Source organism: Podarcis raffonei, chromosome 9, assembly GCF_027172205.1.
Source record: "Podarcis raffonei isolate rPodRaf1 chromosome 9, rPodRaf1.pri, whole genome shotgun sequence".
Lineage (NCBI taxonomy): Eukaryota > Metazoa > Chordata > Lepidosauria > Squamata > Lacertidae > Podarcis > Podarcis raffonei.
The window spans coordinates 62,016,077-62,030,377 of record NC_070610.1 but is presented as its reverse complement, the minus strand read 5'-3'; the positions used below and the strand labels follow the sequence as shown (position 1 = coordinate 62,030,377).

At 44.8% G+C, this 14,301-nt stretch overlaps 1 protein-coding gene across 4 annotated transcripts in view; it reads left to right on the top strand.

Moving 5' to 3' along the window:
- Nucleotides 1–14,301, top strand: part of BMPR1B (bone morphogenetic protein receptor type 1B) — a 214,307-nt gene that overhangs the window by 196,960 nt on the left and 3,046 nt on the right. For all 4 annotated transcript variants that reach the window (XM_053404034.1, XM_053404037.1, XM_053404035.1 and 1 more), the window contains 6 exons: nucleotides 1,658–1,754; nucleotides 4,188–4,326; nucleotides 6,352–6,544; nucleotides 8,184–8,481; nucleotides 11,247–11,422; nucleotides 12,652–12,782. In XM_053404034.1, coding sequence (XP_053260009.1) covers nucleotides 1,658–1,754; nucleotides 4,188–4,326; nucleotides 6,352–6,544; nucleotides 8,184–8,481; nucleotides 11,247–11,422; nucleotides 12,652–12,782 — 1,034 coding nt within the window. The remainder of the gene's footprint in view (nucleotides 1–1,657; nucleotides 1,755–4,187; nucleotides 4,327–6,351; nucleotides 6,545–8,183; nucleotides 8,482–11,246; nucleotides 11,423–12,651; nucleotides 12,783–14,301) is intronic.

The window sequence follows — 14,301 nt, the reverse complement described above, 5'->3', positions numbered from 1 at the left end:
ACAGTCTACAGCAGGGGTAGCCAGCGCCGTGCCCTCTAGATGGTGTGGACTGTCAAAAGTGTTCTAATAGTGCTGTAAGTGTATGGTGCAGATGAGGCCTTATTGACCTCGGATCTGAAAATCAGATTTGTGTTGCCAGGCACAAACCACCCTATTCTCAGCTGTGCGGTACCCTTCTCTCATCTTCAAGCCTTCCTTATCCCTTTGCAGACAGACTGGAACATGTTTACAACTATTACAAGCCGTGTGCATTGGAGATAAATGGCTTGCAGAAGTATAGGCCTGATTAACAATGAAAACGGAGCGTTTGCTTCCCCGCCTGTCTTGCCCCCAGTAGCAGCCTCTTCCTTCATAGCGACAAGTGATCTCCCTGGCGGATTCTCAGTTTCCCGTCCCCCTTATTCGTAGCGATGGCTCAGGTACAAATCTGCTGGCTTAGCGAGAATACAGCACGCTAGTGTTTTCCCGGTTGCCAGTGTCTCCTTACAAAAGGGATTACAAAAAGTGACGGCAGTGTCTTGAATGTTTATGCCACTAATGCGCTAGTAGCAGGTAATGTTAGGTTAAAACACTGAGCCTGGTGCTAACAGGAGAGACATTGTTTGCCAGCCTCTTGCATTAGGAGCAAGCGAGAAGGAAAACGCCGCTGTTCAGTGGCCAAAATAGAAGAAGAAACCAGAGCTTGGAAATAAAATAAAAGTGCATAGTGGAAAGCTGAGAGTCCCCATGGAACTTCCCTTTCGCATCACTCTAGTAAACCTGAAATGCAATAGCCCCTGTTCCAGGAGAGATCAATCAGAATAGAGTTCTCACAGCTTGTGCCCTGCTCATCCTTATCTTGGAAGATAGATCCTGCTTCTGATCCCAAGTAACCAGACGCAACGTCGGATATGTTAGCACGCTGTGGATATAGAAATTCACACCCGTACTGGAGAAGGTTGCTTTCCCAGAATATCTCGGTGCCTTGATCCACATAAGTGGATGCTGGCAAATTTCAGAAATTGGGATGTGTGTGTCCCTGTCCATCTGTGTTTGGTACACACAATTCCACAGCAGAAGCAGCTGTGGCAGGGGAGCCATCCTCCAGACAGTGGCTTTGCTAATCTTTACTGGAACAGCATAGAACTTTGTAGGCACACTAGCGATGCTAATCTGCTGCTCTTGCTGGTGGTGTCCCTGCATAGCCTTGACCTTGCTACTGCTCTGACGTGCTCCTGTGCCATCTCACATACTGTGCTGGCCTTTCCTGGCACTTAGCAAACTTTCAAGCCACTCCAGGCCAGGCTGGACCCTTTCTGAGTTTCTGCTGTTGGACGATGGCTGTTTATTTTCATTTATCTTTAAATATACTGTATTTTTCCATTGTAAGACTAGCTGTTTTTTTTAACCTGAAAATTAGGTTTAAAATTGGGGCTTATACACAGGTAGTGCTGAGGGGTGTTTTCTTAATTTGGAGTCCCCCAAAATCAGGGGGTGTCTTATACATGGGGGCATCTTATACACGGGAAAAATATGGTATATATCCTTAGCTTTGTTTTTATCATGCTTGCAAGCCACCTCAAACACTTGGGGGGAGAGAAAGAATGAGAGTAAGTGGCTTAAGGGAGATAAATGCAGTTATTACCTACCGGCTAAAAGTGCTTTTGTTTTGTTTCAGGTTTGGAAGAGGGAAATGTCCATCACAAGGCCTTACTGATTTCAGTGACCGTCTGTAGTGTCCTCCTAGTGCTTATCATCATATTCTGTTACTTCAGGTACGGTCCAGAAAAGCTTGGTTTTCCCCCCCGGTAGCTGTTTCTTTCTGCCATTCATATTTCGAGCTTCTGATCTATACAGATGCAGTGGTTGGTTTGGAGATTTTATTTTAAAAATCCTATATATCCTAGTAATGCTGAGATTACAAAAATGTTACTGGGAGTACTGGTGGTGCGAATGAGCTTTGTTATCATAGGCTGCATTCATATGGCAGTTTATTCATTTTTTCAAGAAATTTCCCTGTTAATTTCCACATTATATTTGAGCTTCCGCACGACGTACAAGCCACTTTCAGAACTATACTGGAAGATTAGCACTAGTTTCCGTATTACTTGATTTTTTTTCTGGAAGCAAATAGCATGGACATGAGCACTAAACTTCCACTGTATTACACTATAGCTCCAGAAGAGACTTTTATGTGTTGTTAAAGCTCAAATCGCTGTGGGTTAAACCACAGAGCCTAGGACTTGCTGATCAGAAGGTTGGCGGTTCAAATCCCCACGACGGGGTGAGCTCCCGTTGCTCGGTCCCTGCTCCTGCTAAACTAGCAGTTTGAAAGCATGTCAAAGTGCAAGTAGATAAATAGGTACCGCTCCAGCGGGAAGGTAAAAGGTGTTTCTGTGTGCTGCTCTGGTTCGCCAGAAGCGGCTTAGTCATGCTGGCCACATGACCCGGAAGCTGTACACCGGCTCCCTCGGCCAATAAAGCGAGATGAGCACCGCAACCCCAGAGTCGGCAACGATTGGACCTAATGGTCAGGGGTCCCTTTACCTTTGAAGCTCAAATCTAATGAAGAATTTAACAGTTAGGGAAAAGTCATGAAAGTGCATAGTGTCTTCAGCACAGACTGAGTTTCCAGTGGGAGGTAATGCAGAAAAGAAAAGTGAATGAAAATGGACTTGGAGTGGTATCTCAAGTAAAGCAAGGATAGGCAACTTAGCTAGTGCCAAGTTGGTTGGTTTCTTTCTTTGTGCACTGGTGTCCAAACTTTTTTCAAAGAGGGCCAGATTTGATGAAGTGAAGGACCGTGAGGGCTGACTAAAGAGCCAACCAAACTTGTTGAGGTTTTTTTTAGGATTTTACCCCAGGAAATAAACTGCCACAGGGGCCAGATTAAACCAACTGGCAGGCTGGATTATGCCCCCGAAACAGACCTTGGACATGCCTGGTCGATTTTGTCCCCTCTTTCCTCCAAGGTGCCCAAGTTGGTGTACCTTGGATGTAGGTTGATGTAGGTTAGGCTGAGAGACGGTGACAGGGGCCGACTTTGATTTTTCTAATTTTAGTGGCACCCCTGTGCAAGGCCAAAATTTGCCCGCCCCCATGCCTCTCACCTTCTGTTCTGCTTAATTCACAACATCACCTCGCAGCACCCCCTGGGCTTGGTGCTCAGTGCGGCAGAACCGCTTGCCCTGCCCTAAATCTGTCTCTGATTGGGACTGGCCCAGTGATGGGGTGGGGATTTGAACCCTGGTCTCCCAGGTCCTAGTCCAGCACTCAACCACTACACCACATGGGCTAGAGGCTGTAGGCCAGGGGTGGACCAAACACAACCAGCTAGGCTTTCCTATTTGGTCTGCCAGAGCATTCACAAGAAGCAGTGCCCACTCACCATACACCTGATACCAGATGATGAGCAGGTAAGGTGGGGATTCAAAGGAACAACTGGGAACCTACAGTGGACTCCTAACGGTTCTTTTGCTGGAGCAAGGTGTGCTCCCACCAGCTGATACTGGCTTTACTGGGAAGGACTGTTGCTGCTGGTCTGTCCCATCTTACTAATTCATCCTTCTTCAACCTGATGCCCTTGAGCTGTAGTCCACCTGGATAGCTCAGTCAGTAGAGCACGAGACTCTTAAACCTCAGAGTTGTGGGTTTGAGGCCCACTATGGCAAAATATTCCTGCATTGCAGGGGGTTGGACTAGATGACCCCTTCCAACCCTACAATTTTATGCTTCATCACTCAAAACAACTCCCATCAGCCTCAGCTAATATGCTGTGGCAGCTGTAGTCCAGAACATGTGGAAGGCACCAGGTTGAGAAAGGTTATGGTAGCTGATTTTATATATTATAAAGTGGCAGATTGTGGGGAAAAGACATGGGGGTGAGGTGGGGTAGGCCACCCAGTATTTAAAGTTTCAGTGTGAATTGAGGTATTGAATAAAATTTTGTGTGTGTGTGTGTGTTTAAAAATCCCATGCTACTGTACATCTAATTGCAATGGCCTGGGCACAAATTCGCAGAGATGAAAGTATTGCTTTGTTACCGAGGTTGCTGAAAATAGACGAGAAACGTGAAAGCTTTAGAGATTTTTTTTAAATATGCAACGCTAGTGGGAAATTAAACAGACTCAAATAGCAACTTTTGCCTGATGTTGCGACCACCCAGCGGTGCAAAGTCAACCTATGTTTATTTTCATACACAACTGCAGGTTTAAAAGGCAAGAAAGCAGACCTCGATACAGCATCGGGCTTGAACAAGACGAGACTTACATTCCACCTGGAGAATCCTTGAAAGACCTCATTGAACAGTCTCAGAGCTCGGGAAGCGGTTCTGGGCTCCCTCTTCTGGTGAGAAAGGAGTACTGAGACACGGAGACACATTAATGATAATAGCAGCATAGGAACAGAGCATCATCGCTATCTGCAGCCCTGGTTCTGCCTAAAACTTGGTGGCCCTTCAGAAGTTGCTGGACTCCAAACTCCCGCCACCCACGACCATTGGTCATGCTGTCTGGGGCTGATGGCAGTTGCAGTCCAGCAACATCTGGAGAGCCAAAAGTAAACCAGCATAAATGCAAAGGTTATCTGAATGCAGAAATTATGGCAACCAAAGTTGATTCAGCCTAAGATACAGTTAGAAAATTGCTTTATTCCTTCAGCTTTTTTATTTGTTCCTAGAGGTTTGTTTTCGTTGCTTCCACTGCAAGTAGTGGCAGCAGCAAGCAACCTGACCACCATTTTGCATCCTGTTATGACAGTCTTAACTCTGCCCTGCAGATGCACATTGTGGCACAAGTTTTGTAATTTGTAAGTAGGCTATCTTTTTTTTGGGGGGGGTGGTACGTTTTACCACCTTTGCCAGTCTTCTCAGTTAGGAGCCTCAATAAACATCTGATGAACCCTCAAGGAAGAGGGACTGAAAACTACTGAACTCTGATTAGGATTGTAGTGCCAATATCTGCATGAACACCTGCTCTGATTAATGCCTAAAAGGCGCTCCATTTTTAGAGCTGTAGCCATCTTCTGCCAGTGAGCTGACTTGTTAATAAACTTGCTATCTCCATAACTTAACAGAGTGAAAAGGAAAGGTAGCTGTGCTGGTCTGTAAGATAATCTCTACAATCCGAAATATCATGCAGTACAGTACTTTTATTTGAATGTTCCAAGTTACCACAGGATAGTGAGCAACCTTTCACATTCACCTGAATACTTCATCAGACTAGGTGTTAAGCAAACCAGGAGAGCCAGTGTGGTGTACTGGTTAGAGTGTTGGACTAGGACTTGGGAAGCCTGGGTTAAAATCCCACTTGGCTATGAAGCTTACTGAGTGATGATGGGCCAGTCATTGTCCCTCAAGTTGTCAGGCTTGTGGTGATGGGGAAGAGGAGATCTATGAATGCGCTTTTGATCTTGCAGGAAAGGTGGACTATAAATAAATATTTTTTTTTTTTTTACTTCCAAGATTTTCCATACAAATTAACATTTTGTTTAACTAAAAGTACAAAAACTCCCCCAAAACATTAGTACGGTTTTCCTTTTGAAAAAAAGAGGCGAAAAACTTGGGGTGATAGAAATAAAATTTATTCCAGGCACAACATGTTTTGGAAGAAAATTCTTCCTTGGGAACACTTTTCTGGCATGCATTTCTTGCATTTGAGAATTACTGCTACAAAAGTTTTCAAAAGGGAGGATATTTCCCCCCTGAAACACATCAGATCTGGAATCCTGATTCCTTGCACCTGGAGCTCTTTCTTTCTTTCTTTCTTTCTTTCTTTCTTTCTTTCTTTCTTTCTTTCTTGTGGTGAAGATCCCCATTTTTGTGGTCGGTTTCCCACAACCTCCATTGCCTCATTCAGTGGTTGCCCTAGCAGAAGTGGCACTGTGATGAGTGTGGCTTATGTCTGTTTATTTATTGAACAAGATGCATGTATTGCTTAAATCAGCAAACCTCTGAGAGCTTTACATACAACAATATAAATATTAACTCACAAGAAAATTCCAGTGAAGTCAAACGTTAGAAACAAGTCAACATGGAATCTATCAAGAAATAAATAAAGCCAGCAGTTTTGCATAAATCTGCATAATAAAATTAAATGTTAAAATTACCCTACATTTCTGGTTAGTCTTGTTTAAGTAAAAACACTTTTAGCAGGCACTGAAAACAATACAGCAAAGGACCTGCCTAGTGCTCATAGGGTGGATGTGACCATAGACTGCTTATCTCGACTTTTCGACTGCAGTGCTATGATCATCTGTCTATCAAACACTGAGCTCCCTCTGCTGGCGTTTTCTTGTCCTTGAGGGTGCTGTCTATCTGCTAGCAGCTTGTCTCAGCATTAGTTACTATAGCACCATTGTCTTTTCTCTTGACAGGTGCAAAGGACTATAGCAAAGCAGATTCAGATGGTGAAGCAGATTGGTAAAGGTCGCTATGGAGAGGTCTGGATGGGGAAGTGGAGAGGAGAAAAAGTGGCCGTCAAAGTTTTCTTCACGACGGAGGAAGCCAGTTGGTTTCGAGAGACGGAGATCTATCAGACTGTTCTGATGAGGCATGAAAACATTTTGGGTGAGTGGCACAAACTAAAAGTAAGGGTCCTGGTCATTTAAGGCGCCCCAATTTTTAATTCTGTATTTTGCAGCTGCATACGTACATAATTTTATTTGTATGCCGCCTTTCCGCAGGCGCTCAAGGCGGCTTACAACACAAAAGGAAGGCATAACTACCACATAACAAAGGTAGTCGTAAATAATAAATGAAACATTTAAAAATACACAGCCAAACTGAACAATTTACACGTACCTCACAAGATCCAAAATAAAAATAACAAAACAAAACAGCAAAAACCCAACAACAACACCCCTCTGCTCAAACAACACTCTAGCCCAGGCTTCCACAAACTCGGCCCTCCAGAAGTTTTTGGCCTACAACTCCCATGATCCCTAGCTAGCAGGACCAGTGGTCAGGGATGATGGGAATTGTAGTCTCAAAACATCTGGAGGGCTGAGTTTGAGGAAGCTTGCTTTAGCCCATGAGTCTGTTCAACAGCCTTAGCTTTTGTAGCTGGAAGGAGTCAGTCAGTCAGCGCTCCGTCCTCCCAGGCCAGGTGTGAAAAGGCCTGCAAGGTCTCCCAAGACTCACAGCCAAGATGTGTTTTCTGGAGTATTAAAAAGATGTATCAAAAGCCAAAGTTAGCAAAGTGGTTTCATTTTGACAACCTGGTTTCATCTTAGCCCTGCTTGCTGCTTAACGTTTCATAAACAAAGTGAGAAAACACCTGTATAGCAGCTCACCTCCAAATTCTGGCTTAGACCTGACATTGTGGACTTACAGTTGAGATCACGTCCCTTAAGAGGAGCTATGATCCTGAGGACTTGCGAGTTCAGAGAATCCTCATATTTCCCCAGAGAAGGAAAAATAAATCCATGCCTTCACAGTTTTCAGGGTCATCGATACGGTCTTCAACAATTGCTAATTTCAGTTGCTGTGCATTTGTTTTGTCCCACTGCTCAAATTCATTTGAATTTTAAAAACCGAACTTGGAACAAATTTCAAAATACTTGAGTTTTGAGCCCTTGGACACAAATTTCATTCTGCACTTTAATTTCTATGATTCTGATTCCAACAAATGAATGAGGGAATCATAAATATAGCAGCAAACTTCGAATCACTGTTCATACTCCTAAAATTGAATTTAGATTTTCAACTCCTTGTCTTTCGGCCTGAGTTTGTGTGTTTTGAGTTCAGGAATGTGGACAAGGGTTTCAAATTTGGCTAACGTAGGTAGGGCTATCCTTTGAAGTGTAACTTATGCCCCTGCTACACTGATGGCCAAACTTGGCCCTCCAGCTGTTTTGGGACTACAGTTCCCATCATCCCGGACCACTGGTCCTGTTAGCTAGGGATGATGGGAGTTGTAGTCCCAAAACAGCTGGAGGGCCAAGTTTGGCCATGCCTGCCCTAGTGCAAAGACTTGCTTGGTGGTATTCTAGGTCAACATAGTCTTGACTGTTCCCTGCAGTATCAGTTCCACATGTGTCATGGAATGTGGAGCTATAGTAACTCTGCTGACTTCTCAGATTTCCAATTAGTGCAAGCAGCATTGGATACGTTGTCTTTAACTTGGAATTCAAAAGAAATTGACTCTGTACCTTCTTTCAAAACATGCACAATATTTGAACAGCCCTGTCTCCATTCCTCCTTGTAGGCTTCATTGCTGCGGACATTAAAGGCACAGGGTCTTGGACTCAGCTGTATCTTATCACGGACTACCATGAGAATGGATCCCTGTACGACTACCTGAAATCCACTACCTTGGATACAAAAGCCATGCTGAAGCTGGCATATTCCTCAGTCAGCGGACTGTGCCATTTGCACACTGAAATCTTCAGCACTCAAGGCAAGCCAGCTATTGCCCACCGGGACCTCAAAAGCAAAAACATCCTGGTGAAAAAGAACGGAACTTGCTGTATAGCAGACCTGGGTTTGGCAGTTAAGTTCATTAGGTGAGCAAAATACTGGGTTTTCTCGCTGAAACTTGGTTTGTGAACATGCAAAGGGAGTAGGTTTCAAAGGGGGCCTGGAGTTGGGACCTTGTGACAAGGAAGGAAACAGTGGATTGTTGCACGAGCTGTTTGTGAAGGTTAAGATTAAGACTGACTGTTTGAGATCATGGTGACCATCCCAACACAGAGTGAAACTCACACTCTGTAGCTGGAAATTATGGGGCAGGCAAGCCACATGCTAACTGGCTTCACACGCCACAAGTGGTTGTGGTACAGAATTGTGGTCAGCCACAAGGGAGGCTAGCATAGGTTGTTGGATCTTAGCCCTAGAAACTGATGCAGCTGAATCAGATATGATGAGATACAAATAGAACTGTATGAATGGGAGGAAACCACTGAGATTTTTGGTTAAAGCTCACGTGAAGAATGTGGTGGTGCATAGGGCAAGCAAAATGCTCAGGAGATTGGAACAAGTCCATTTGAGGAAAGGATGCCGTCTTTGCAGCATTTTAGATGACGAGGGGGGAAATGCAAATAAGGGAGATATGATAGAAGTGCATAAAGAAAAGCGGATAGCGGTTTTTCTCATTCTTGGTACTGTAACTCAGAGTCATCCCAATGAAGCTGTGTGCTGGAGGATTGAGAACAGACTAAAGGAAGTACATAATTCAACCATGGGAGCCACTACCACAAGCTGCAGTTATAGCCATAGCTAGTTAGATAAATGCACAGAGGATAGCTACAGCTGTCAGGACTATGAGTAATGATGGCTTTGCTATATATTCCTTCCAGTAGCACCTTAGAGACCAACTAAGTTTGTTATTGGTATGAGTTTTTGTGTGCATGCACACTTCTTCAGATACCTATCTGAAGAAGTGTGCATGCACATGAAAGCTCATACCAATAACAAACTTAGTTGGTCTCTAAGGTGCTACTGGAAGGAATTTTTTTATTTTGTTTTGACTACAGCAGACCAACATGGCTACCTACCTGTAACTTTGCTATATATGATCTCCAGTACCAGAGACTTCTGAATACCAATTTCCTGGAGATTAATGTTGCATGTTTGCCATGCTTGTGAGCTTCTCATAAGCACTGTGAGAGCAGAATGCTGGGCTAGACAGGCCTTTGGGTTGATCTGGCAGGGCTCTACTTATATCCTTAAGGAAAATAAAGTCTCTTCTTTACCGGCCCATCTTGCAAGAGAGTTGATTTCAGTGCCCTGCCTTTTGGGTGTCCTCCATGAATGGCTGAGCAGCTAAAGCAAGGGGTGGCAAACCTGAGCCTACGAGGACACAGGAAGTGGCTCACTAACCCCAGAAGCTTTTATCTTACCTCATGATCTGACTGGGAGATGGTATTCCTCTGTCTGCTCTTCAGTGAGGATCTCATCTCCACCTCCTCCCCTCATCTCCTCCAGCAGGCAAGCCCAGCGCTGCCTGAAAATGCAGCATGGGTCGTGTGTAGCCTGCAGGGCATGCCAGCCCAGGCTCGCCTTGCACGGTTGGCGGCTTGCCCTGCCCCCATGGGCAGCTAGCCCTACCTCTGTGGCATCTCGACCCACTCCCATGAGGGCGCCCTGAACAGCTAGCTACACTGCTGGTGTGAGGGGAGATGCATTCACTAGACTGGGGGGAGCCGAGTGGTGCAGCCGCCCGCTGCTGGCACCCCTTAGCTCCTCCTTCCATGGGCCAGGTGCTTTTAAAGCCTGCTGGCTCTTTGCTGTGATGTGCACCTGGCAGCCCTGGTTCTTGGCCCAGCAAGGGGAGGAGAATGGCGGCACAAAGGAACCCTCTCCTCCGCCTCCACTACCCGCCTGCCTGCCTCCCTCTTTGAGAAGTGATGCCACAAGTTTTGGGTGCATGCGTTCACTCCCCTGCTCCCCTTGGCTCTGTTCTCTCCAGATTTTAAGCCCTTATGGCAGATTAAAAATTTGGGACCCAGAAACTGTGGCTTTAAAAGTCTGTTAAGGCCTGAATAAAGACTCTCTCTCTCCTTTTTCTGCTCTGCCTCAGTTGATTTGCACGCAGCCGGTGAGGAGGGGGCTGCCTTTTGACTTTCCTTCTTATAGATCTTCCTCGTCCCACTCCCCAAAGTCTCGCAGCTAAGGGGGAGGCAGTGGGCAGGCTCCCTGCAGGCTCCGCCCAGCACTCCTTGCCCCAGCCTACCCTGCCCGGTGGGCAATTTGCCCCATGCCCCTTGGGCTGCTCACCCCCCCTTGTGTGGCGCACACACACAGGGGCGCACCCCCCCCCCCCGGAGCCTGAGCAGCTAGCTACGCCGCTGCCACCCTGGAATTTTTCCAAATTAAGAACTATATATAAATGAACCTAATAAGATTAATAAACATATTTAAGCCCGGGGAACTGAGCCCTGCTAAGAAAACAACCTTTCTGGGAAATTGGATTGCTATCTTTGGCAGGGGAGTTTCATCTTAATGCTAATGAAATCTCACAAATGTTACCAGCAACCCCTGCTGAGTCTTATCACTGTTGTGTGTTTGCATTTGGATGCTTGAAGTATCCCCAGGCATGGAAGCCGCAAAACACAAAACAAAAAAGTCCCTGGCAAACTGTTAAAAACCTTTCTCTGAAAGGATCATTTCCATTAAGGTTTTCTTTTACATTGACCTTGCTCATAGATGGATTTCATTTGAGGTCCCTTTCTCTCCCACCTGCCCACCCTGGCCTTTCATATACAATTTAGTTTTAGGGGGGGAAAACACTCATTTTTGTCTTCTTCTATCCACCCCCTTCATCTTTCAGTGACACAAATGAGGTGGATATTCCACCAAACACCAGAGTGGGTACAAAGCGGTACATGCCTCCTGAAGTCCTAGATGAAAGCTTAAATCGGAATCACTTCCAGTCATATATCATGGCCGATATGTACAGCTTCGGACTCATCCTTTGGGAAATAGCAAGGAGATGTGTTTCAGGAGGTAAATGCCTTACAGCCCTGGTGCATGTCTCTATATTACTTCAATTCCGTGTGTGTGTGTGTGTGTGTGTTTGTGTGTTTTAAGAGAGACAGAGAAAACCATCCGTTTCAAAGAACTGTTGTCGCTGAACTTACTTATTCCCATTTCCTTTCTGGTTGTTAGGACTCATTTTCCCCGTCCCTGTAGGTCCTCATTTAGCCGCAAAGATTTATCCTCTCTTTTAATAGTCTCTTCTAAAGATGTAGTGTGTTTCATAATTGCAATGGGAATTTGGAGCTCATTTATGGGCACTTCCAGAATTATAAACATCAGAGCTTAAACCGAGAGCGCTCCCTTTGCTTATGTAGAAAAGGAATGGGGTTGGTTTTGCTTAGGTGCCGTGATTAACAAGGAGATTACGCAGATAGGATGCAAGAGGATCAGCATTAGCAGGTGTTAGCTAGCATTAGGAAACCTGTATTGAAAAGGCATTGTTGCCTGTATAAAATTAATTCCAGACCTGGCAAGACTGGCATTTTAAAACCCAGTTCCTCCACTTTCTTGTATTTTCCTCTGCTAGATCTCCTCTGGCTGATTGCTGTTTGCAAAGCTTTCTGTTACCTGTCTAAGAATGGCAATGCAGAGATTTCGTATGCTAGCCTTGAGGCATTTGAAGAAGGAAGTTGGCTTTTATTGACAGCACTTTGACTACAGGGAACCAGAGGGCAGACTTAAGGTCATCATGGTTTTGATCTGATTTTTAACACCAAGACTAAGCCATGAGGTTTAGACAACGAAATTAGGAAAGTGCCTTGGAGCATACGCAAAAACCACCCTTCAATTGCACAGCATTAAACAACCAGTTTGAGTTAGGATTAGGTCTTTCCAATGTGGAAGGGTGAATTCCAGCTTGCTTTTGAATTTTATAAACTAAGCCCTGGGTATTAGTGGAAAAGATACCTACAGTTAGCCTGAGTTTTAGGACGCAGGACATATGTGGGGCAGGTCTGTGACATCTCAGGCTACTTGCTTTTGAAAGCATTTTTCAGTCACCTGACCTTTTACCTTTATATGTGGACCCACATGCTAAAATGGATCCAGCATCCACTTGGCTGCTTCCTGCTACCATATCCCAATGAACCTTCCCAATGAGCTTCGGTCTGTGCATGCCTATTCATTTGGGTTTTGATAAAGCATTGTTTGTAAAGCTACCTGACACTGATACAGCTAACAAATGGCACATTTTCCAGGTATAGTTGAAGAGTATCAGCTTCCATATCATGACCTTGTTCCCACTGACCCTTCATACGAAGACATGAGAGAAATAGTAGGTATCAAGAAGCTACGGCCCTCGTTTCCCAACAGGTGGAGCAGTGATGAGGTAAGGAATCACAGAATTTTAGAGTTGGAAGGGGGGGACACCTAAGGTCCAACACCCCGCAATGTGCCCAATTTGGGGCTCAAACCCAAAAACCTGGGGTTAAGAGTCTCGTGCTCTACTGATTGAGCTATCCAAGGAGAGATTTCAAAACCTGACGCATTGCATTTACCTCCTTTTGTCAGAATCGACTCTAGGAGGGAAAAGTCTTGACATTATAGGATGCTGCCTTTTGCAGTTGGATAAGGAAAAACCAAGAAAATTGCAAAGCTGAGTTATACCTGTTACAGTGCCTGTCAAAATTACGGTGTACCTATCAGGTCGGCTTTTTAGACTCATTTCAGAATAAGCAAGTCCTCTGCAAGATGTTGATGTAAATCTGGTATCACCTAGTATTCTGGGTGAAAGAAGCAATGGCCGCTGGTCATTTTTTTGGAAATTCAAAGGGCAGCAGTTACCCAGATCTGTGAGTGTGAGCCTGTGATTGGCATGTGTTTTGAGTGTTGCCTTCCATTGTAATGTACTGAAAGCTAAAAATAGCTTACAGATGAGACAAAAGGACTAGCTCACCCATGCAGGCTGGCTATAAACCACTGTAAACCAGACAGTAGCTTTCTTAATGCTATGTTTTCAAATGGATATTCATTGTTACTAACGAACTTACGAAATGGGATTTCCCCCTACCACCACACATCATTGCTTGTGACAAATGCCATGCCTAGCGTGGCCCTTAAGAGTTTTGGATTAATTTGATTTTACTGATGTTGGAAGTAAATACTCCAGGACCAGCATTTACAGTTTGGTATTTGAGCCTCATTAAAAAGCAAATAAAAATGTCAAAATATTGATCTTCCTTTAAAAGCCACAGTTTATAACAGAACAGTTTCTTAGTGAAAATCAGAGAACTGAAATGTTTTAAATATACACTGAATGTGCACATCAACTCTTTGGTCTCTATAGCAGCTCAGAGCATTTGCATCTGGCCATGGATGGAGTAACTTTGACACTAAATGCCTTTTCCTTGCGAGGGAGGCTCTGTCCGATGCTGTTGGACTGCAACTCCCATCAGCCCCAGCCAGCATTCCCAGTGATCAGATAGCATGGGTTTTATAGTCCAGGGATGTCCAACAGGTCAATCCCAGGTAAATCCCTGGGAAGTTTTGGTAGATCCCGGTCGATCACTGGCTCCCTTTCCTTAGCATTGGTAAAATTGAAACCGCCCCCCCCCCATTGTTGCTTGATCTGTAGAATGGAAGACAGAGCTTACTCATTGAGGCTGTTGTTTTCCCCAGCGACTTGTTGATGTTCTTCTTTCTCCCCTCAAACTCTTAAAAACGGGGCTTTCCTTCCCAAAAAAAGGTCAACAACTTTGATTTGAACCCCCCAAAAAGGGGGTAGATCACTGCCAGTTTTTATTCTGTAAGTAGATCGCAGTCTCTTGGGAGTTGGCCATCCCTATAATATAGTCCAACAACATCTGAAGGATACCAGGTTGTGACAATCCTGGTCTAGTTTGATCTTT